The sequence below is a fragment of the Micromys minutus genome (genome assembly GCF_963924665.1).
Source record: "Micromys minutus genome assembly, chromosome: 10".
NCBI lineage: Eukaryota > Metazoa > Chordata > Mammalia > Rodentia > Muridae > Micromys > Micromys minutus.
The window spans coordinates 41,016,813-41,042,147 of record NC_137979.1 but is presented as its reverse complement, the minus strand read 5'-3'; the positions used below and the strand labels follow the sequence as shown (position 1 = coordinate 41,042,147).

At 38.7% G+C, this 25,335-nt stretch overlaps 1 protein-coding gene across 2 annotated transcripts in view; it reads right to left on the bottom strand.

Moving 5' to 3' along the window:
* Positions 1–1,856: 1,856 nt before the first annotated feature.
* The window catches only part of MBTD1 (mbt domain containing 1), a gene marked incomplete at its 5' end in the record, with an annotated part of 35,258 nt that continues 11,779 nt past the window's right edge, over positions 1,857–25,335 (bottom strand). For both annotated transcript variants that reach the window (XM_080924639.1, XM_080924640.1), the window contains 11 exons: positions 1,857–1,995; positions 11,009–11,086; positions 11,672–11,906; positions 12,163–12,245; positions 14,000–14,147; positions 17,141–17,245; positions 17,893–17,948; positions 18,783–19,017; positions 19,428–19,516; positions 20,035–20,169; positions 21,705–21,822. In XM_080924639.1, coding sequence (XP_080780765.1) covers positions 1,877–1,995; positions 11,009–11,086; positions 11,672–11,906; positions 12,163–12,245; positions 14,000–14,147; positions 17,141–17,245; positions 17,893–17,948; positions 18,783–19,017; positions 19,428–19,516; positions 20,035–20,169; positions 21,705–21,822 — 1,401 coding nt within the window. In that variant the 3' untranslated portion in view covers positions 1,857–1,876. The remainder of the gene's footprint in view (positions 1,996–11,008; positions 11,087–11,671; positions 11,907–12,162; positions 12,246–13,999; positions 14,148–17,140; positions 17,246–17,892; positions 17,949–18,782; positions 19,018–19,427; positions 19,517–20,034; positions 20,170–21,704; positions 21,823–25,335) is intronic.

The window sequence follows — 25,335 nt, the reverse complement described above, 5'->3', positions numbered from 1 at the left end:
AGGACGTCACATTTACAGCAGGTCCCTCTCAGCACTGTTGTTTATGATAAATATCCAGTAATTTTACAGCTGAATTCACATATATGTGACACAAGAATCAACTTGCATTGATGTGATCTGCATTTAGCCCCCAGAGTAAGTATTAAAAAATGGTGACATGCGATTCCATACATGTTTACACTAAAAAGTAACATTTTACTTCCAGTAGCTACTACAAAACCTTATGTTATTAATCCCTCTTGCATAGAATGAGGTAAACCTGTGCATATTACCAATGCTATTATTCCCAAAAGTAGAGCAATATTTTAGAAAATAAATTGCTGGTTTTAAATGTTCTATGCATTTAAAAGTCAAACAAAAATCTTACCTAAAATGTCTCCTGGGGTTTTCCATTAGCATTTTTTTCTCTTTCTTTTTTTTTTTTTTTTTTAAAGCATTCCATAGGCTGAAGGGCTGCAGAGGTTAATCATTTTGATTAACTTCTTATTAGCCCTGCCTATTTTCCAGAGGAAATGGGCAGTATTACCACTCTGAAGAGGCCAGGCTCAGACCCAGAAGCACTTCTAGAACAGATGCAATGAATTCCTGAGAGTTTAGTTTATGAACCTCACTGGTAAATGCTAGAGCTCTCTGACTCAGTCACAATTCTGTAGAAGGTTAGAAAATGCAGAGAGCAAACCTGTCACCAATTCACCCTTTCATCCTACTCCTTAAAGGAAGCCGTATGAGCTTTAAGATAGGGAATGTTTTAAAGTGGTCCAAATCAGTTATTGTTACAATACATTCTGATGACAATTAAAGACAATTCGTTTTCTGTGTGTGTGTGTGTGTGTGTGTGTGTGTGTGTGTGTGTGTGTGTGTATGCATGTGTATGGAATTTTAAGGAAATTTTCTTTAGATCAGTTTCTAACAAATCCAGGACAGTGAAGGGTAGAGCTGGAATGATTCTGAAATCTACACTTATTTTGGTTAGCAGTATTTTCATCTAATTTTTTTGGTAAAACAAACAGTATCTGCGTTCCGGTGTGGTTCCATTGAGTTGCTCTCACAGATGGAGGGAATGGCAGAGGTCTGAGAAGAATATCCCGTTTGTGGGATGTTTTCTAGCAAGGAAAACAGCATAAACTTAGGAAAGTACTAATCTCCCCCACCCTTTACGTAGACTGAGATCCTGTGTATTCTGTCAACCATTCCAGTTTAACACTTTAGTGTTAGAGAATTTTAATTGTCTTTACGTGAAGGAGAGCATATAAAAGTATCCGGAGTTCTCCTAGTTTCATATACAACTCCAAATACATTTTACCAGAATGAAAAAATTTCTGTACAAACAGTTAAACGGGCTGCAATAAAATGTCAGCGAGCACAATTAATGACCCCTTCTGTGATCTACATGGTGATGAGCCCTCTGTGAGGGATTCAGTTGCATATTTTCGCAGCAAAGGAAGCTGGAGATGTGACTGGCCTAACTCTAAAATCCAAAAATCTCCCAACAGGTACCAAGAAGGTTCATTTGTAATGACAGTTCATTTGCATTTACAACTATATCCTTCTTAATCATTTCCTTCAATCCTGCTACCTAAACTTTTATCTTACCAAAAGTTATAATTTCAGTTCTTGTTAACAATGCACATAAATCCAAACTTGGAAAATATTACAAAATTCTTTCAAAAGCTTCAAATACAACACAAAAATTGTCTGTCTTTATAAATTGAAAAATTGCCCCCCCACCAAAATAGTTTCCCCCCCACCTGAAAAATCTGGAACTGAACTTTTCTGTATTTAGCAAAATGTCCCAGTAGAACAGCCTGCTGTGCGGCTGGCTGACTACAAATCAGTCCTGTAAACAGCCCCTTCCGCCCAGAGTTTCTGAGTCGCCTCATGGCTCTTGTTTGATGTAGACGGTGGCAGAGCCATTGCTCTCTTGGTCAGATGCTCCTTGAAGGAAGCTATAGTCCTCACCATCTAGCAGCTCCTCCTTTAGCTGTGACGTGGGCACTGTATGAGACAGACAGAAATGCACGGGTGTTACCAAGTCTTCTGGAATGCTCTATCAACTTTACAGATAAGACACCGTCATTTCTTCAATACCTATAAAGATGAAACCATGGAAGGCTAGGTGGCACTCAAGGGCAGACTGCTTGCCTAGCACATGTGAGGTGACAGGCACCAGCACTGTCAGACAATGCTAACAGAGCCCCGAAAAATATTAACCTTTTTGGTGTGTGTGGCTCTAGGGCCTTGCATATGTTAAGCACATACTCTACCACTGGGCTACACCCCTCAATCCTAATTTCAATTTTTAAAGGACACTGTTCATTGAGGAGTACTCAGAAAAGGAACAAAGCTCCACACTGCAACGAAATGCTCAAGTAACAGTGTTCACTAAAGTAATTGGAATTTTTCTTGGGAATATTCACTTTTATGTCAATGCCTATAGAAATGAACATATTCCTTGTATATTTTGAAGTATAATACTCAACATGACATAGTCTGCCTATTTAGTACAATATGGCCTTGAATTTGTGATCTTCCTACTTCTACATCCAGAGGGCTGGGATTGCAATGTATATATAGCTCCTCCACAGTATACATAGAAAATGTAGTTTAGTACTACTATCTATGGTTTGAGGCATCCAAGGTGGGGCTTTAAAACATACGTTTGGATAAATGTTTTAGAATATTTCTCTGCATGAAGGAGGAGTACATGTGAAATATAAAACTAATTGTACCCCAAACTCCTGATATACTTTATTTCCTCCTGCTTCTCACTTCTTGTGATGGAACTGAACCTAGGGCTTGGACATACTAGGCAATGCTCTACCCCATGAGTTACATGCTTTCACTCCTAGTACCACTTTTAAAGTCTAAGGCAGGTTCTTTGCTCTAGGCTTCCCAAACTGGCAAATTTTCGATTTTCCCATCTAGCCTCCTAAGTGCTAGGATTACAGAGTGTGAGACCATCATGGCCAGCATTATTATTATTATTTTTTTATGGTGTTGGAGACTGAGTTTAGTTTTGTATATGCTAGGCCAGTACTCCACTGCTGGGCTACACTTTCAGTCTCTGGACACTGAATTTTAGTTATGAAGGTTTCTTTAAAAACTAATGACTTATCTCCCAGTCCAAGCATGTTAGCTCATACCTTGAGTCCCAGCATTCTAGAGGCTGAAGTAAGAGATCTTGAGTTTGAGGCCAGCACAGACTATATACTACATAACAAGATTAACAAATATACAGCAAACCCAGCCGTAGGATATCTTTTAAAATTTTTATCTATCTACCTGTATTTTTGAGATGAGGCTTTTACTTTGTAGCTCTAACTGGTCTAGAACTTGTTATTTAGATAGACTAAGATAGTCTTGAACTCACAGAGATCTGACTCCTGAATATTGAGCTAGCACTTCTGACACCGGACTTACAAATTTTAATGAATAATCTTTTGAGAGATGGCAATTCATCTTACTTTGGTTCCTGTTTTGCCATTGATGTTGAAAAACTCAATAGTCCATAGACAAAAAAGTGAATATCTATGTAAGAGCAGAAGAAACAACATACTGTTGAAAGGCAAAGCACATGCAACTGTGTACTTCTTTTGCTTAACAAACAGTGGCAAATACACATACAGCTATCCTTCAGATCTAACCAACACACAGTAAGCGTTAGGGACATTTAGCACTATTACAAGGATACACATGGAAACAAAACCCACATTTCATTAAAGGTGCAGTACCCACAATAAAAGGTTGAACGTTATCTTGTTCTGTGATGATTAGATGGCTGTATGAATGGGAAGTACCATGCTTCAAGATCAAAGATGTTTCACTCAGACTCATGTGTTTTTATGTAGGAAAGATAACCTGAGGTTCTGAAGCACATCCTAAAGTTGTATCCATTTGTACTTAAAACAAGTATCTTGACAAGAGTCATGTTAAAATGGAAATGATGTACTTAAAAATCACTCAAGATAAAGGTGAAACATTCACTCAAGTATGGAATGTTTTATTTAATGTAAACTTCCAATTTTCATAGAAACTAAAATAAAGAATGTCTACTATCATCCCTCGCTTCTAGCCTTTATTCTCAGATAATGATGGATGAATGCAATAGATCAAGAGGCTCAATGTCACATTCTACACCAATGCACTTTCTAAGCTATGCTTTTAAAATGAATCACTTAAGTGACACTAATCATCATGAAAATTTCACAAGAGAAGCAAATGAAAGCGACATCTTTGCGGATATAAAATCAACAATAATAAATTTGCCAAACAACCAGTCCAACAGTGGCATGAGGGCAGTAGTGCAGTTCCCACAGCGTTTCTTTAGCCGGTCATACCACAGCCCACAAGGCACACCCCAGAGCTCAGAAGACATGACAGGCACTAGAGGAATGAGGAAGTCAGAAGCGTGAGGTTTTCCATCTAGCATCTCACAAGTCTAGTTCAGTTTTAAATGAATCAGAACTTCTAACAAAAATTTAAAAGATAAGGATATTCATATTTAATCAGGTAAAATACTATTTCATAAACAGTATGTATAGAAAGAGAAAACATATGATGACCTGGAATGTTCTTAGTCCTTCTATACTGACACATTAAAGGAGTAGCTAACACAGTTGGCTTTGCTGAGACAGTCTCTCAGGAGGATGCTGAATTCCCAATCTTCCTGCCCTACCCCACCATGCCTGACCACAGCAGATGAAATTTGGGATATGTAATCCTAATCAGTCTTTCATAGAAAATGAGCCATGGAAATTTCCCCTTGATGTACGGCCATCATCCCTGATAACCACACACTATCAGAGCCACAAAGGGAAGAAGCACATCTGAAGGGGAAGTACAAAAAAGGGCTCATAATGTCGGCACAGCCATCCTGATAAACAGGGAACAACAAAGCCCTAAATCCCACTTCAGTTTTTAAACTACAAAGCCATTTAGGAAATGCTAATCAGCTAGAGCAAGTCAGTTGAAAAGCAATCCTTAAACCCTGGGAGGACACAGGACTCTCATCTAAAGTAAGCTTTGTTCTTAGCAATTCCACCGGGGAAAACTGAGCAGTCTTCCTTCACTTGGGCACACTCCCCTAACCAACTCAACACCAAGAAATGTCACTTAAGCACCATGCATACTGAAACATGGAATTATGGAAATAAATTTCAATCTAATTTGATACCATGCTATATAAGTAATGCATTTTCAAATCTGTGATGATGTTCAGCTTAGTTTATGGCAAATGTTACTACAAAAATAATAATTACTTGAGCTTAACACGTTTTCCATGAATGACCCACTATGGAATGTTATGAACAAAGTCCCAATTTTAGGTCTGATTGTCAGATGAGTTCTTCAGCATCTCTCTCTCCCTCAAGTCAAGTCCACAGACATCTACAATGTAGTGTGTTCAACCATCCTAACCAAAGCATGAACTACTGCAAGTTGCCTCATAATTCCAAAACTAAAGACTAAAAATGATGGTTTTCACAGATGGTCCATAACAACCGATCCTTTCCTCATGGCTCATCTTAGTGAAACGGCTGCCAAAAAACCCAGTGAAAATGGTTAGTTTTAGTGTTTTTTTTTTTTTTTTTTTAAAGAAAAAGAAGGATTTGGGTGAGTGGGCACCTGTCCCGCCAGCCCATGCTTTGTCTCCCTCCACCCTGCCCAGCACCTGACCCTCTATAGTACCTGTGGTGCTGCTGTGACTAGTTACCTGGTTTGAAGCTGGGCCTGAACTCTCGGCTAGTGCTGGGAGGTGGGAAGGCCTCCAGGGCTGTCTGTGCTGGCAGGGTTCGGTACGGAGGAGGAGTCAACTCTTCGTCCCCAGAGAAGCTCCTCCGCACCCCGCCTGTCATGGGCAGGCTCGACAAACTGACAGGCTTCTTCCCAACTGGCATCTTCCTCTCTAAACATCAAGTCAGACTGAATTAAGCTTAAGTGTGTGGTAAGAAAGTGCATTGTATTACTAGGGAGGCTAGGTTATATAGGAGACTTCAACAAACTGTCAAGGCTTAACCTCTGCAAATTGTGTGTGTGTGTGTGTGTGTGTGTGTGTGTGTGTGTGTATACTGTGCAAGCACAGCACAGGAACATGCTGGGGGCAGGTGGGAGGAGGTTGCTCTAGTCTCTCAGGCCTGTTAATTCGGGTCTTGACTCTCACATTTAAAATAAATGAGGCAAAATAACTAGAGAGTAGTTTTGGGTAGAGAACTGCTGAGGTGATGTCCTTTGAGAAAACTTTTTTGTAGTAGTGCCAGGGACCAGCAGGCTCTCATGCACACCAGGCAAATGTTATAGTGATCTGTACACCACTCCCAAGAGAACATTTCTGACCATGACTTTTAAGGTAGCATTCTCTGGCTATGGAAGCCTAATTATGGTCCTTCAGGGGAGAAATCAAACAAAAATAGCTTCAATGTATTAGCAGGGTGGCACAGTCTCACTGTTTTACATTGCACTCCCTAAGCTTTTGTGGGCAGTGCACACAGACAGCATTTGTAATTCTGACCCAGAAACGCATTTCTAAGACTCAAAGCTTATTATGTATTACAAAGTTCTTAAGCTCACATATTAGGACAGGGTCTCAGGTAGCCCAGGCTGATTTTAAACTCACTATGTTGACAAGGCTGGACTTGAACTCATCCCGTCCTCATCTCCCTAATGCTGGAGTCACAAGTGTGTGCCACTACGCTCAGCTTTGTTTTCAAGACAAGGCTTTACACAGGCTTCAAACTTATTAGGTAGCTGAGAATGATCTTGAGGTTCTGATCCTCCTGTCTCTACCTCCTATGTGCTAGAATTAAAAGCATATACCACTTTTTATAGTTTTATAGGAAACATACTCTAGAACTTATAAAATGCTTTCTACCAAACTAAAATATGCTTGGAACTCTGTAAACACGAACCCGCCAAGCACAGTGCAAAAATAAGGGTGCAAAGCGAAAGATATTCACACTCTTAGAGATGCACTGTTTCCTAACCCAATAACCAGCTAAATTTCAGATAAGCAGAATCAAATACATAAATCTATACAAAATGAATCTGAAAGCTAAGTGGGTCCACACTCAGCTCACAATTGCCAGGCAAAGTCATGTGCAGCAATTACTTGACTCAACACACGTAGCTCCTCAAAGTGGCGAGATCTGAAACTGCTCCAGAATTATTATGGTTTGAGGAAGAGACTTTTCCGAGGCTGAACATTTATAAACATTCCTGGTCAAATAGTACTCTTATTTTCCAAGTGCTAGTTAACTATCCCTGCACAGCACAGCAATGGCACAATTGGCTCATTGCTCACCATGCTAGACAGCAAAGCCAATCAGCTCTCCATCCTGGTGGGAAATAAGGACTACCTCAACCATGTTAGTACAGGAGAAACAGATAGAATCAACAATCTATTGTCAAACTATCTATTGACAAACACCAGGTTTTGAAACTCATCTGATATAGTGAAAAGTCTGCTGTAATGGATAACTTAAGATTTTAATTTTCATTTATGTGTATATGTGTGCTTGTGTGTATGCACATGCATGTAGGTGCCTTCAGAGGCAAGAAGCTGTTGGATCTACTGAAGGAGTTATAGGCAGTTATGAACCACCTATTGTGGGTGATGAATTCCAACTTGGGTCCCCTTCCAGAGCAGCTAGTACTCTTTCCAGCTCCCAGACAACTTTGCTTTTGTTTTTTAAAAACCCAAGTTCTTCCATGTTTTAGTAACAGGTTTTGTGGAAAGGATTTCTTTGTCTGTCTGTCTGTCTGTCTGTCTGTCTGTCTCTCTGTGTGTGTATGGCCAGAGGTCCACTTCAGGAGTCAAGTACTTCTGGAACTTGACAATTAGACTAGGCTGGTTAGCTGGAGAGCCATGGAATCCTATTTCTGCCTGTTAGCACTGAGATCACAAGCATGTATCACATTGTTTCTCATATAGGTTCTAGGAACCAATCTGATCTTTAAGACTGTGTGACAAGTACTTTACCAAGAGAGCTTCATAGCACCACCTTGCAGTCCTTACTGCCCCTGAGACGGGCTTTCACTCTGTAATTTAGGCTGGCCTAGAATCCACTATGCAGCTCAGGCTGGCCTTGAATTTGCAGTAATCTTCCTGTCCTGTCCCCTAAAGACTGGAATTAAAAGTCTGATCCACCACACTTGTGGTAGGTTTCCAATAGATGTTTGTGTAATGGGGGGGGGGGGGGGGAAGACCTAAGCAGTAGGAAGTGGACAATACCTTAATAATGTAAAACTACTGCTTATTACATTTCTGCTCTTCAATTCCAACATTCAAAAAACATTAAAAAAATTGGCAATAAAAATCATACTCACTTGGTGACATATTTATTATCTTTACTTGGCCCACTTACTATAAGCACCTATATTTTGCTTTAGAAATATCCCAAAGTTTGCAGTCTGTTACACAGTATATACCATAACCTTTCTTTTCTGAAATGGAAAAAAAAATTCCAATTCCAAAACAAGAACATATCTGGTCCCAAGGGTTTTTTTGTAAGGACCAATGGATTTTTGTTTTCCTTTTCTATGTCAAGTAATTTTAAGGTGCTAGAGATGGTGCTACAATACTAAGATCAAAGTGTTAGAGTTAAGGTATATGCTCCATCTCTAGCTAATTAAGAAATCTGGCCATGTTAAATAGCACTGAAATTGGGGTAACCATTATTCTTACTTCACCAGTTCATTTATTTAGTCCCATATTCTTAGACCAGGGATCCAAACATTTAAGCCAGAAACAAACCATGCAAGGGTCACAAAGGGGGAGGCAAGCGAACTGTGCATATAATGCTCATTAGTCAGTCAAAAAGACTGTTTCTTTAAAGCACAAAGATTCTATGTGTATACCCATGTTTCTGAGTGTATGTGCAGGTGACCTCTGAACCAATAAAGGACTTAGATCCCCTGGAACCAGAGTTACAGGCCACTTGTGAATTACCTGATGTAGGTTTGGGAACTGAACCTAGTCATCTGCCAGGGCAGCAAGAGCTCCTAATGGCTGAGAAATCCCTCTAGCCTCCTCTGTTTTTAAAGACAGTCTTATCCCAGGTTGGTTTGAAACTTGTGGCTATCCTTCTGCCTTACCTTCCTAAGGTCTAGAATTACAATTGTGAGCCATGACTAGCTTAGTAAAATAGATTCTTCATAAGCCACTGGGAGGTACTATATATTACACATACATACACATGCACATATATATGCATACACATGTGTGTACAGATTAATATCAATATTATGTTAATATTATGCAAACAAAACCCACATATTTATGTATGTGTATATACCCTCACTTCCCTGTCCTGCACTTAAGACAGGGTCTCATGTAGTCCAGGTAAGCCTTGAATTTGCCATGGAACTGAGAATAACCTTGAATTCCTGATCTTTTCTCCTCTGCTTGTTGTACGCTGGAATTACAACCACATGTCTCCATTCCTGGCTAAAACCCACTGTTTGCCTCCAATATCTTAGAAACTTATGAAACCTATTCAAGTTCTTGTCGAACACAAAATAAGACAGTTTAAAATAGCCTGTTAAATTCTCTTTACAAAAAGTTGAGTAGGCATATCTGCCACAGTTAATTTAGGGACATGAAATTCACATGTGCACTCCTCCTAAAAGCATGTTCCAATCAGCAGACCTCACTGACTGTGAATGGTCTGGCAGTGCTCCCTAAGCACTTACAGGTGAACAACTGTATTACTGAGCTCCTGACGGACAAAGTAAACCTAGGTCTGTGGGAGGTTCTGCCTACAGAGGGAAGTGTTATGCAGGCCATCCTGAGTTGAAGCTTGATAGGCTTTTAACAAAAGAATCTCTCTCTCTCTCTCTCTCTCTCTCATACACACACACACACCCACCCACCCACATATTTATCTGCATGATTGTCTGCATGCCAGAAGAGGGCATTAGAACCCAGTGTAGATGGTTGTAAACTACCACGTGGTTGCTAGGACCTGAACGTAAGAACTCTGGAAGAGCTCTTAACCACTGAGCCACCTCTCCATCCATAGATAGGGTTTATGCTGGGAGGAAACTTGTTTTTCAAAGCACCAGCAATTAGGTTCTTTACCTAAAACAATTATAAATAACTGTAATCAGGAAGAACTCACAGAATACTTGGTTCAGCCTTAGATACATTTTACTATAAAAAGTATCTTAAAAGCTTAAATCTTAGAATAAAATACAAGTTTCACAAATAGAAAAACCCATGGCTTATTATGGTGGTGAAAAATATTTTATATTATTATTATTATTATTATTATTATTATTGTGGCTAATAATAACAACCATAATTTACTGTTACACCAAGCATTAGAAAGTTGACTTTGTTAGATCAACTCAGATCTTTTTCTCATTCTGTCGTATGTCTGTGATATGCCCAGGTATGTGAGAATGTGTTCTTCATTTGGAGGCATATCATTCTTCACCTTACTGGGTTTTGAGACGGGGTTTCCTTGTGTAGCTCTGGCTGTCCTGTAACTTGCTCTTTAGACCAGACTGGCCTCAAACGTACGAGATAGACTGGCTCTGTAATCTGAGTGCTGGGAACAAACGAGTGTGCCACTGCATTAAGCCTCCACTTTTTCATTTTACCCGAGCTGTCTCCCCAGCCCTTCCTGAGAGATATAATTTCTCAGGATTATCATTCCAGATAAAGAGTTGATACTACAGCTCCTGTAAGCATTACACACTGCTATTTTGCTTCATCAAATAAAGTTTTAAAAGAGGGATTAACTTTAAGTAGGTCTATAATTATTTCAAGAATCATTCTAAGGCTCTATTCTTTATCTGTGTGCTTGAAACACATAGATAAAGAATATGATGGTTTTTCCTGTTAATTAAAACTGTTTCTCAGTATCAAGAAGGTTTGCCTTTTATGTCATACTGCACCTTTAAGCATAATACATAATGAACAAACATCAGTTCTTACAGGGGTGTAATTTTCTGTGCAAGAATATTAATTGCTTAACAATTAGAAAATATATGCAAACACATGATGACCCACTTTTCTTATGTCCTTTGTATTGCTGAGACTTAGCTTTTTTCTTCTGTTTTGAAGAAGCTGACTGGCTTTCTCTTGATGCTGAAAAATAAAAGGGAAAGTTGGTAACAGAGAATAGCTAGATAATTCTTTATGAAGATCATCATCCTTTAGGAAGTACACACAGCTTTAAAAGGGTATATTTGGTCTTCCAAAACCACGAGTCTTGGCTGGTCGAGGCGGAGCATGCTTTTAATTCCAGCACTCCCAAGGCAGGCAAGTCTCTTGAGATTGTAGCCAGCTTGATTTACAGAGTAAGTTCCAGGACAGCCCAGGTTACTCAGAGAAACCCTGTCTCAAGAACCAACCCTAACAAAGCCCATGTGCCTCACTCTTATGAACAGTGCATTTCCAGTCTACAATACGCAGTTCAACAATAGTGTACTTTAATTTGGTGACTGCTGGTTTTCTCTAGTTTATTACTATGTAACTGATATGGAGCTCACACTGCCATGGCATACATAGTCTAATTCTGTGATATTGTTGGGTCTTAGTGCTTTACCTGGCAACTCATCAGATATTGATATATTCTTGTTCTGTGAGCTCATGAGGTGATTTACATGAGATAGTCCTCTGGAGAATTAGTTGGATTTTTAAAAAGAACATGTTTTCTACACAGTAACTTACACTGTGATGCTGGAGGCTGTAGTTGATACCCGGTTAACTGGCACCACCCTACAGGATAGAGGTCAGGGGACTCACAGTCTACCCACTGATCATACTCTTCTTCCCATCCATCAAAATGTATCCTCAAGAGACGATGAATAATTCGAGTAACTGTGGCTACACATATTAAACGTGGCTCCATGAGATCTACAGCTTCTAATTTCATTCCTACACGAAATCCGTGATTTGGAACATCCTAACACAGAGAAATAAAAGTATCAACACTGGTGCTCAGAAAGACATAAACGAAATATCTGAAATCATTTCCCAAAGTACACAAAGCACCCTCCCTTACACCCAAAAAAAAATATATATATATATATATATATATATTTGCATCTTTTCCTAAAAATATGTTGATTTTCATTAAAAAATTCTAATATAAGTCAAAGAACTTTAACTAAGAATGATTTCCACTCTTATGTCATGATCATGCTACCATTCAAATTTACCTTATTAAATAGTTTTACTGGTGCTGCAATGGAGCCGGTTTCCCTGAGGTAGTCAAACCATTTAAAAGGAAGTTTTGTGTAACCTAAAAAATACAACTGGTTTAGGTAACAGTACATTTAAAATTAGCATAACCTTAAAATGCCAGTAACTCAGTACATGAAATCTCAGATTTTAGGTGGTAATGGTAATTTCTTTTCATTTTATTTTTTTAAAAATATATTCTTATTTTTGAGATTGGGGGTCCCAAATTGCCCAGGCCAGTCTCAACCATTCTATGCAATAGAAGGTACATGCCTTCTCCTTAGTCCTCTTGTCTCCTTCTCCAGGTGTGGGATTGGGGAGATGAAGAACTTCTGGTACCACATTATGAAGATGCCCCCCTTTGCAGACTCATGTGTATGCCTCCTTAGCTTAATGAAAAGGTGACTCGTTTTGTTCACTACAAGGATAGACTCCTGCCGTTTGTGTGTGTGTCACTGGGGATTTAATCAAGGGCCTCAAAATGCTAGGCAAGTGCTCCTACCACCAACTCCTTGCAATACTAGGTCTTAGATCAGTCTAACACTTAATAATCTCCCCCCTTCCCCAGGAAACTAATTAGCTGAATTATACTTTAACAAATCTTTTTTTTGCTTTAACCCCATCTTAGAGAAAAACCTAAGGTAAAGGTACTGAAATTAAAGGTCACTGGTTAATCCATGAGTTGCTAAAGACACACTTTCTTTTAAAAGATAACTGGGCGTGGTTGTGTATACCTTTAATCCGGGCACTCTGGAGGCAGAGGCAGGAAAATATCTATGGTCTATATAGTAAGTTCCAGACCAGCTAAGAATACAAAGATCATGTCTTAACAAAACAAACAAAAATTTAAAAAGGCATATGATAATTTTAAGAGGTAGAGCTCTTTTTTCCTTGAAGGCTACGTATCCATTATATGGATACTTAAAGTACTATTAAATACTTAATACTTAAAATACTAAAAATGTTCACCTGGGAGCTAATGAGAGGGCTTAGCAGGTAAGACCAGTGGCTGATCTTCTAGAAGAACAGGGCTCATTTTTCAGCACCTGCAGTATTAACTGTCCTTAACTACACTTCCAAGGATCTGATGCCCTTTACTTGGCTCCTCAAGCACCAAGCACACAGATGGTATTGATATATACACAGGCAAAACACCCATACCAAATAAAAAAATAAAATAAAAAAATTAAAAAGCTTATATGTACAGGAACGTACTGAGGTCACATATTAGAGGGTCTCTAAATAATGACACTCACTGTTACACAAACAGATTCAGGAAAAACTTCCACTGTAATTTATTAAAATAAACTAGAATTGTTGCGGGTTTAAATTTTTTTATTTTATGTGCATTTGTGTTTTGCCTGTATTTCTGTGTTAGAATGTCAGACCCTGGAGTTACAAGACATATGTGAGCAGCCATGTGGGTGCTGGGATCTGAACTCAGGTCCTAACCCCTGAGCCATCTCTCCAGCCCCCAAAGGTTGTATTTTTATTTTACTTAATGAGTTAACACTGAGACAGGGTCTTCTTGTATAGTCCTGGCTGGCCTGTACTTATTATATAGAATAGGCAGGTTTCCAACTTATGGGTGATCCTCTTGCCTTTGCTCACAAGTGCTGGGATTTTAGAAATGTACTACTAGGTTTGGCTTCAGAATATCTCATAGCTCTTGTATTGTTTTATTCTATCTATACATACTCACACATACTGTGTGTAAATACACATACAACAATTAAGATTAGGGCTGTGTTAAATGTAAGCAGACAACATACAGAGCAAGGCCAGTAACTGAGTATTTAGAACAGGATGGAGTACCTCTGGGTGGAGTCAGTTCTATCGTGTTAATTTCACAGAAACCCACAGGGAAAATAGAAGGAGAGGTTGCATGATAACAGAACCAGTCAGATCCATCTGCTGCTTCTGAGCCATCAATCCCAATCATCAGGAATCCATCAGCCAGCACCTTTGAAATCAAGAGAATCCCAAGTACCACTATTACAAAAAACTGATATTTTAAACAACATTCTAAAAGAAAAATCTATTACATAAAGATGCTTTACAAGTAAAAAACACTTCCTCATTGGATGTTAAATAGATACAATGAGAAACTGATACAGATTGTTAATGAATACCAGAAACAAACAAAAGAATCATACAGAATTGATCTCAGAAAAGCAAAGTTTACTAAATGACTTCAGATGCTTAGAAAAACAAATGTCTTTGGCCAATTACTGACTGAGAAACGTTTTATGATTAAGCCATCTAGTGCACAGTGTGTGACATGCCTGGCAGCCAAAGTCTGATGACCAGAGTTCAATCCATAGGACTCACATAGTAGAAAGATCCATCTACCTCAAGTTGCCCTCTGATTTCTATACAAACACAAAAAATAAACAGGATAAAAACAACTACTAAATGTCAGGCTGTCAATCCTAAAATGATAATGTTTTCCTTCTGTTCTGACTTTTTACACAGAAAAGACTTTTTGCTAAACATCCACCTTCAAGCTTCAACTGCTGTTTTTACTATATTCTTCTACGACACTCAGACTAAGGCCCAACAGAGTCCTCCCTACTCTGTTATCACGCCTTAGGCTCCAGTTAGTAAGTAGCATTCCTGCTCCCCGCAACACTTAGAACTTGAGGTCCTCTTGCTCCAAAATCTCAAGCCTGGAATTACAGACTTGTAGCACCATGTCTAGTTGCCCCCACATTTACTTTTAACACAATAAATTCTATATCTTGCTCAATTATCACAAGACCTTGTCTAAACCTGCTTTACACCCTTAATATCTCCTAATTTCCATTACTCTGAAAGTATTTTACACCCTATTCAACAACCAAGAAAAAACAAAAACAAAAAACAAAAAAAATTGAGATAGGCTCAAAACACAAAAGGCGTAAGGATTTTATTGCAGTGAATTCTATAGACTGCATTCTGAGACCTAGTTCATGGTACATACTATATAATTTGTTGCTATCCCTTTTCTATCTTTATTTAACCTGCAAAATTTACCAACAACCCTGTTTTCTCAATTCTGTAACACCAACCTCCTCAAATATAACCTTAATTAGTGAGACAAGAACTCACTATGGAGTCCTGGCTGGCAAAGGACTCACTATGTAGACCAGGCTGGCCTCAAACTCAAGATTTGCAGCCTCTGCCTCCTGAGTGCTGAGATTAAAAGCATTCACTACTATGCCTGCTCTTAAATCTTATTTTATGTGACACCTGATTAATGACTTTTACTTTTTGTCCTTCTACATCCCCAGATGACTAATAGTCACTTCTCCATTATTCCTTGTATGATTCTTTTGGGAGTTAGCTTTTCACCTCCCTTAGATTGCTGGTTTTAGCTCTTTGTTTCAATGACCTCAGACACTATCAACTTCACAACTAAGGGGAGTTTGTCTCCTTTGCAGAGCCTCAGTATCCATTTGTTCTCCATGTTGAACATTTTCTCTGAGAGCTAGTCATTGCCTCAAGCCAACAGCTCCTTTAGTCCTTTAGAAAATACCACTTCATTCACAACTCTTATCTCATTCTTAATCTTGTTTTTTGAAAAAAAAAAAAAAGCTCATTAAATTAAAAAATTATGTATATGGGTATTTTTGCCTGTATGTATGTCTGTGTAGCATGTGTTCCTGGTGCTCATGCATGCCAGAAAATGGCATCAGATTGCCTGGAATTAGAGTTACAGATGGTTGTGAGTCACTATGTAGGTGGTAAGAACCAAACCCAGATCTTCTTGCAAAAAGTAACAAGTGCTTTTAACTGTGGAACCAATACTGAAGTCTGACATTTTGTGTGTGTAGTATGTACACGTTGTACTGATCCCAGAGCCTCATACCTGTCTGGCAAGCACTCTATTATTGAGCTATATTCTCAGCTCCAACTTTTTTGGATGCAGATTGAGTGCATGTCAATCACTTGCCATTTCATTAATGTACTGATTAGTATCTTGTTAACCTGACTCAAACTAGAGTCATCAGGAGAAAGGAAAACTCAACTGAGAACTTCTTTATCAAACTGGCCTGTGAGCATGTCAGTGGGGTATTTTCTTGATTGTTAATTGGTGTAGTAAGGCCCAGCCCCTTGTGAGTGGTACCATCCCTAGCTAGGATGGTACGCCCCAGATGGCTAGGACTGGTTGCATATACCTTTAATGCCAGCACTCATGAAGCAGAGGCAGGTGAGTCTCTTCCGAGTTCTTGGCTCAAAGGAAAAAATGGTAGCCGAGAAGCCAATGACTAACACTGCTATGTGGTCTGTTACATTACATTAAGTTCTTTACTGATGGGCTATAGAGGGTAAGTTAAAATACTCTTTTTCCCCAACTTGTAGATTCCATTATAATGGAAGCTTCCTCTAACACTCCAGCTCATATCTGAACTTGAGACTATTTCTTCTTACCTTATTCTTCAGTTTATCAAACTAACCTATATTTGGATTGTCCTATTGGAAAACATCAATTTCATTAGTATGTAAATTTGATTTTTGTCTTTAATAAAGGGAAAAATTATACAGTTTTATATACTGGGCAACCCCCTCTCCAAAGACAGAGTTTCTCTGTGTAACAGAGCCCTGGCTGTCCTGGAACTCACAGAGACCTGCTTCCAGAGTGTTGCAATTAAAGACATGTACCACCATGCCTGGCTCCAAAAAAGTTTTAAATAAATTTGTGATTTTTTGTATTTGATTTGTACAAGTATTTCAAAAACCTGATGTCATAGGTTGCATTAAAGTTCTGGGTGAAAAGGGGTTATAAAGTTTTTGACTATAACACATTAAAAAATAAAACTGATCTGACGACAGAACTCAAGTTTAGAAAGTTCTTTCCAATGAAAATCCAGACACACTTTTTTTCCCCCAATACACATCTGCTTGAGGCCCCCTTCTAATTTTAACCCTGGTTCCTCTGATAGAATTTTTCTAATTTAGAATATATTCTCTTACCTTTCTAATAGTTGCAACACATATTGTAGAAAGATTTAATGGGTCTATAGCTTCCAATTTCATTCCTTCTTTGAACCATTCTCCACTCTGGTCTACTTCTTTTACCTACACAAAGTATACACACTATTACACGTGTCCTTTAGAATTATTTATTTAGCGAGTATATGTATGCATGCATGCGTATATATGTGTGTATGCACCTGTCACCAAGCATGTGTAGGTCAGAGACAACTTGAGAGTAATTCTTCCTTCCCACCTTGTTGAGGTAGGGTCTCTTGTGTCCACTGCACTGTGTCCTGCAGTGAAGGAGCTGCATGCTTCCAGGTGATACTCCTATCTCTGCCTCCTACTGTGCTGCAGGAGTGCAGGGATTACACATGCACTCCATGGTATCCCAACCAGGCTTTTTATAGCTCTTCAGAGTAATTGGGTGTGCAGTAAGTACCAAACTACCCACAGGCTGGCTTTGTGGTAATCCTCCTGTTTCAGCTTCCTAAATGTTTTCACTTTAATGATGAAATATTCCCAACTTGCAAACATTTACTAGATGCCTATTCCTACCTAATGTTTCCTTAGTGAAAGAATATGCAAATGCACATAATTTAGGAATGAGTCTAAAAAGGCTTTGTGATACATGGTAACTATATAAATTTTACTTTTTAGGTGAGAACATGTGATATCCCTAATTTTGGGAAATGCTACAAGACCCTTTCAGCCTGACTTCCAAATGAGGGCTTGTAGGAACTTCTTACCTTAGCAAATAAGTGTGGTGGTGTATCAAAATGTCCGTCCTGTTTCTTTGTAATATCTACAAGAAAAAGTTACAGACTAGTCTGTCAGCATTCTTGAGAAGACCATAACCCACACTTCCTCGAAGGGTTCAAACTCACAAGGTATGTAATATTCTAAAACACGAAAGAAACCCCATGTTTTCTGCATTTATAGTGGTAAAAATAAATAGCCTTTTCTGTCTTCAGAGCACAGCATATATACTATTACATTTATTTTAATTACAATGCTGGCAATTCCACACTAAGGGGATTACCGTATCAGAAGCTCCGTTCCCTTTTGGTGTGGTACTAGATTGAAGAGAGGGCCTCACAAATACCCAGTACTCCAATACTGAACCATCCTCGCAGCTCTCTCACTTTTTGTTTTGAGGGAGGGGGCGCACTAAGATGCTGAGGCTGTCCTTGAACTTATAAGGATTGATCATGGCTGGCCCTCCTGCATAGCTGGGAACTCTAGGCCTACAACACTAGGCCTCTTCTAGAACAATGTTTTTGTGTGATTTATATCATGTAGTTAAATTCAATCTTGCCATTTAGATTAAAATTAGGTGGAAAGGAGATCTTATAGCTTTTCATATGGTCTGGATTAAAAAAAATGAGTAAGAATACAATTGTACTTGTGAGAAAAGGGATTAAAATTTTGTGCTAAAAATAAAATTCATAATCTCATGCAAGAATGTACACATTATTTTAAATGGCTAGGAAGTGTAAAGTACATAAGGAATTAGTATTCTATCGTAGAATAATCAGATTAGAATGCTATTTTAGATCTATAGTTTGTAGGAGAAACAAACAAGTAGTTATTAAACCTCACTAATACTATCAAGAGTTTATGACAGACAGTTGCTTACCAGATCTTTTGAATCGATGGCCTATGCTTCGCGACCACCCGATATGGTGGATTAAGGGGCTGTGCATGTGGCACCAGAAGTCGTCCGTTCTATCTTCACTCTCTTCATACACTAGCCTTAGTCTTCCTCCAATTACACTTTCCACCACTGCTACTCTTGTTCGACACAGATGCCTCTTGTCAACTACTTCTACTCTCATGCAAGGTTTGAAAGGATACTGCATACTCTCTGAAACCTTCAAACAAGAGCAGAAAAGAAATCTTGTTGGACACTCATACACTCTCCCCCTCCCCCTCTCTGAGATAGGGTAGCCCTGGCTGTTTTGGAGCCTGCCATGTAGAGAAGGCTGACCTTGACTTTCCAGTTATCCATCAGCCTCTACCTCCCGAGTGCAGCACCATCATGCCTGGCTCTTGTTTTGTTTTGGGGAAGAGGGTAGAGTTTCACTCTTTAGCCTAGGGTTAACTTTACACTTCTAGCCACCCTTTTGCCTCAGTCTTCTCAGTACTGAGATTATGGGTATGAGTCAGCCTCTCTGAAAATGCATTTGGTATTTAACAGTTCAGAAATTATACTTCATTTAAAAGCCCTTTTAAATCATTCTTTTAAAGGAGCTCTTCAATTCTCTAAGGATCCTCTTTTTACCTTTTGTGAGAAATCAGGAGGAAGCGTTTTGGCACCAGTAAGTCTTTTTACTAGAAAAGCTTTCCAGTTCGTATATTTATGTTGAACAGCTAAAGGAAAAGAAATAACTAGTTATCCTTTAGTAGACAGAACCGTTTCACAAAGTAATAATAAAAACCCAACAAACAAAAAACCAAGGTTAACAACAAGAAGTTATAAGTATTAAGATACTTAAAGGTAGCAAGGACAGAGAAAATAATTATATGTCTTGTTAGCGCATAAGAATCATTTGACATGAAAATATCCATTTTAATTTCCGTATTACTTTAGAATATTATGTATAAAACACCAATTAGATATATGTTTTAAATGACTATAGGCTGGAAAGTTGGCTCAGTGGTTTAGAGCACTTGTTGCTGCTCTTGCAGGACTAGGGTTTGATTCCCAGCGCCAACACAGTGGCTTACAAATGCCTAGAACTATAGCTTTGAGGGGCTCAATGCCCTCTGTGGGGTCAGGCATGCATTTATTTATGTATACATAGATACATACAGGCAAAATATTCATATGTATAAGATAAATGAATCTGAAGTTTAAAACAGAATTAAATGACCATGAGGCCACTCACTTCTAGGAGGAACGAGAGGTTTTCCACTGGCTGCACACCAACCAACTGGATGAATATCAGACCCACATATATTGCACCAAAAGTCCAGAGAAGAATCATTTTCAAATCCTTCATATCTCAAAAGCGCATTATAACCTAAAACCAACAAATTAATCATTACAGAGTAAGAAACAAAATTAAAATGATACAGCTCTTAAGATAATGGCTGTCAAGCTTTGCTGTCCCCTTGTAGCAGAACGACCTGCTGTTTATTAACAGAAGTCAGCCCCTTCCAAGAACTCTGCCCCATGCCAGAGAATGGGATGGTGTGGAAAATCTAAGTAAGTCCCTGGCCAGTACTGATCCTGTTGGGACTATTGTTCAACTTTGAGAAATCCCTTGATAATACAAATACAATTCTTCAGAGCATGGCTTTTTCCTCTGTATTTCAATTTTACCTAGAATTTTTCAAATGCCCGGGATGGGGAACATGACAGTTTCCTGAGAATGGGTAGTTTTCTTTTGAGGTAGGGTCTAATGAAGATGAAGCTTGCTTCAAACTGACTACAGGGCTGAAGACTTCCTCTACCTTTAAGAGGTAGGATGGTAAATAGGATTAACAATTGAAATAGTTCTTAAAAGAGTTTTGTTTTTGGTGAGTGCGTGTGAGTGTGTACATGCACATGCATGCAGGTCAGAGGGCAATCTCAGGTACTGGTCCTCCCCTTTCACCCTACTTGAGACAGGATCTCTTTGTTGCCTGCCAGTGTATGAGCTTTTGGAGGATTTTCCTGCCTGTCTCTCACTGTAGGAGCAGAAGGCTCTCTGTCCCTCCGAGTCTTACTACCAAAATAGTAAAGAATATACTTGGAAGACAGCTGGCAAAAAGAAAAAACAGAAATACAAAACCAGAACCAGTAATTAGGAACAGTTCTTGGGTAGTAAATGTGCTGATCTTCTGAACTATTTACATGCAAGTGACTCAATCATCTAAGACATAACTGCTGTCTTTAATAGTACAACAAATAACAGAAGCATTTAAACAATGTTTATATGGACAGATGTCTCAAGGGAAAGGCATGGGTCTGAGTAGCTAGGAGAAAACACAATCTAGTACTCTTGCCACAGTCATCAAAGGCATCTTACTAGGAGAGAGAGGCCTTGCCCAGCACACTCAGACCTTGAATTCATCCCTTCCGTGTTCCAAGAGACTATTTTTCCTCTGAGACAGGTCTTTTTTTTCTGTTACATAGGCCAGGCTGATTTGAAACATGCTACATAGCTGGGGCTAGCCCTGAACTCAGAGACCCACCATCTGCCTCTGCCTCCTGAGTACTGAAATTAAAGGTGTGATTCATCACACCTGGCATCAAAACCACCTTTAGGTAACTATGGGCAGTGAACAGTAAGGCATTACTTAGTGTTATCAGGAGACAAGTTGGAGATGGAACACTGAGTATTCCACAACTACGTAGACATTTGTTTATATGCTGCTACAGTTGTTCACAAAATAGGCCACAACTCCACAAGTCCAAGAATATTTATTGTCTGGCTATTTATAAAAAAAAAAATCTGCCAACTCCTACACATATATTATTTATTTTGTAATACTTGCAAAACTTATATACATTTTTAAAATAAAATTTGTGTCACTGGTATTTTCTAGTAAATCATCATGTAAGATTTTTCACCTGCTAGTTTTATAATTCCAGCAATCCAGAAGACTTTGGTAGGCAGACTGCAGTCTGTATTGGGAACTTCTATCCTTACATTTTCTGAGATATCACCCCAGCAGGTCCCCATAGGTGCCTGTCATACAAAAATTATTAAATTATCATCTTAGTAAAATAAGCATGAGATATCATTCAAAATTAAGTATTACCAGTAATGGAATATTCAAATAAAGTATTTTAATCCACTCATTTTTTTTCTTAATACACAGTTTCTATTCCTTGTAAAGAATTTTATTTGGAGAAAGCCAGAATCAGGATCAAATTCAAGATAAAAGACAGAAGCCACAAATATTAGATCCACGCTTACTTTGAAATTCAACAAACCAAATGCGACATTTAAGTAACAATTATTCTAAAACCTGAATTACGAACTTGGCCAACATCGTAATATCAACCTGACTTGAAGAACTTAGTGTTTTTAATGTACTGAGTAAAAAATACTTTACCCCTTAATTTCTAAAAATCTTGCCCAAGAATAGAGAAAAATAATCTCAATTAACAGGCTTTATTCAACGTGATCCGGAGAAATAGAACAAGTATCTGTATTTGAAATGCAAGTTAAATCCACAGAATGTAAATACAGTCTATTAAGACAGACAGAAAAGCAATGGAAGGGTAATTAAAGAGGGAGTTGAAGATATCTGGGAAATGAGGCCCACAGTCAACAGTTAATTTATTACTTCAAAATTTCTTATGCAACAATCAGTATGAAGAGAAAACTTGCAGTACTAGAGCTGCTGACCACAGGTCTCCACAGCACTGGTTAAGATGGTAACCGAGAAAAACACGAAAGCGTACAACATCTGCATTTCCCAAAAGGTAAGGTGCTCCTGACCCACCTCTACGGATCCCTAAACTGCAAGGCAATACACAATACGTGGACTTTATGCAACAGTAAATTAAATCAAGTACATGAGTTTATAATTACTAGTTAGTGCTAAAAATTCTAGTCTCTGTGGCCCTGGATAACCAATGTTTTCATGGAATGTAGAACACTAGACATAAATAAAAAAGGTGAGGTTCTTGAAGACCTGATAATAGGGATAAATCAGGTAAAAACAAAACAACCTTGAAACTAAAACCTAAGTACGCACAGACACCAACTACCAAATACAGACATTGGAAAAGAAAATATATTCTGCTAAAGGAAAGCCCCTAATACTCTAATGGTAACCCAGAACGCAGTCAGTCTTAAGCAACATTTAATTCCTGCCCTCTAAACAGTTAATAAATCTCTGAAGCAAACAGAATGTCAGAAAATAGTGACTTAAGATAGATCTAGACGCCAAAGACATCATAGTTAATGGCTAACACTTTGAATAGCAAGCAATGAATATACCTCATTTACTTGGGAGGCATGCCTAATCTTAATTGTTTGTAATTATGGGAGGGAACACACATATATCTTCTCAATAGAGGAGGAAAAATAAAACTACTCCCGTCCCCTTCTGACACAGGGTTTTGCTATGTAGTTCAGGCTGGCCTGGAATTTGCCATGTTACATCACACTGGCCTTAAATTTGAAATCCTCTGGCCACAGCCTCCCCACACCCCAAGTGCTAGCCTTACAGGTGTGGTGCCACCATACCTACTTTTCCTTTTTAAACAGGAAGACTGGACCCTTCACATTCTGCTACCTCCCCTACATCAGACTGTAGGGCCATCCCTAATGCCAGCAGATATGATCAGAAAAGGAGAGGTTAAAAGGAGAACAGGTAGTATAGACTAAACTAACATCTATCAATACAAAGACCATAGATTTGTTTCTCATGAGGATTAGCAACCAGAAGATAGGTACAGGTAAATGCATGCATAAAGCTGCATTAAATTGTAGTAGGGTAGTGATGCTTTGCCTAAGGTAGGACTGCTAAATCTGTGAATTTGACTTTTATTGAGAAGAGGCATGGTTATGCTGACATGCTACAGGTTAGGTGGGTATAATACTAAATGAAATTTGCATACAGGACTCCTTTCTGAGTTAGACTTGACAATTTATTGTGCTGATTCTTTTTTAATGCTTCAGTATTATTTTTGGAGAAAATATCTTTTAGTGTTATTTATTAAAGAAAAGACGTATCAATGTTTACTTACAAACAAACAATAAAAAAGGTAATGTTCACGTGAGTGGGAGATCTTTAGTTTGGTCCCTATAGTCTGGATTGGTATAGGAGAAAGTAGCAGAAAGTGACATTTGTTCTTGCCTGTAAGGTTGTGGTTCTGCTAGGCCCTCTTAAACCAATCCATATAGTTTACTATATGAGAAAAAAAAAAAAAAAAAAAGAAACAAACATCAACAAGATAGAGCACTACAGTTACAACATAGTATGTGCTCGATGTGTTGAAATAATAGTGATTTCATAGATAAATCTGCCCTTTTGTTTAAATGGATATTCTTTTAAGTGTGGAAGACTGAATGACCCAGGGCTTGACAGCCATCTTCATCCAAGTCATCTGCCTTCTCTTGCTGGCAGGAGGGACACCTTGAAAGTCTGGATTGGCATAGCATGAACTAGCAGAACCATCATTTACAGGTAACAACAAATTTACCTTCCAGACTCAGGATGCGAGGTCTACCTCAGGCTCCTCCCAAACAAGGAAGATCTGCTCCACCACTTCCTGCTCCAGGGCCACTCGTGAGAGCTATCTGGGAGCGACTCTCCTTCCCTGCAAAGTAAGCTGTCATCAGGTCCTGTAGAGATGGCCAAATCCAAATGCTGAGGGGTCCCCAACACAAATGTATGATAATCTCCTCCACCTATCTATCTGAAAGAAAATAACCTAGCAGAAAGTCTTATTTCCTTTACTCCAAGAATATTCCCAGATAGTACAAATAGCCCAGATGACCGGTATTCAGATTCTCAGAGGGCACAGGTGATGCTCACAAAGATTTCCTTTTACAGCACTATCAACCTGTAACTTTTGATAACCGCACCCAACCTTCAGAGTATAAACGGGCAGAGGTTAGACTTAAAATTGCAGGTAGGAAACCAAGAAAAAATTTATCCCCATGATAAAGCAAAATCCACCAGTATAATTCCTCAGAACAACATCAACAAAAAAGTGTATGATTACTCAAGTATATCTTTTAGAGAAAGATTAATAACACTTGGTCAGAAAGACAAGACAAGAAGTTGGGCACAGTGCTGCCCATCTGTAATAGTAGTACTTGGGAAGCCAATGCAGGAACTCTGGGCTTAAAGCTAGCCTGGGATACACATAGAGAGGTCCTTTTTCACTTTCCACCCTGACCCAAACAAAACAAAACAAAACGTCACCATAATCTTACTCTCTTCAGAAGGTATACTCACCTTTTGCTCTGACACCAGAATCTATTGGGGGTGGGGTGGGGATGACATTAGCAGAGATGGAGGGTATAAAAAAATGGAATGCTTGAAAATGTCAGGGGAAAAACGCTATACACATGCAAAAGGAAGCAGAGACCACTAATTTAAAACTTTCTGCCCCCCTTGGAAGACAAGGTCTTACTCTGTAGCCCAGGTTGGCCTCAAACTCACTATGTAGACTAAATTATTAGCCTTACACTTGCTTTGATCCTCCTGCCTCAGATTCCCTAACAAAGAAGCCTTTT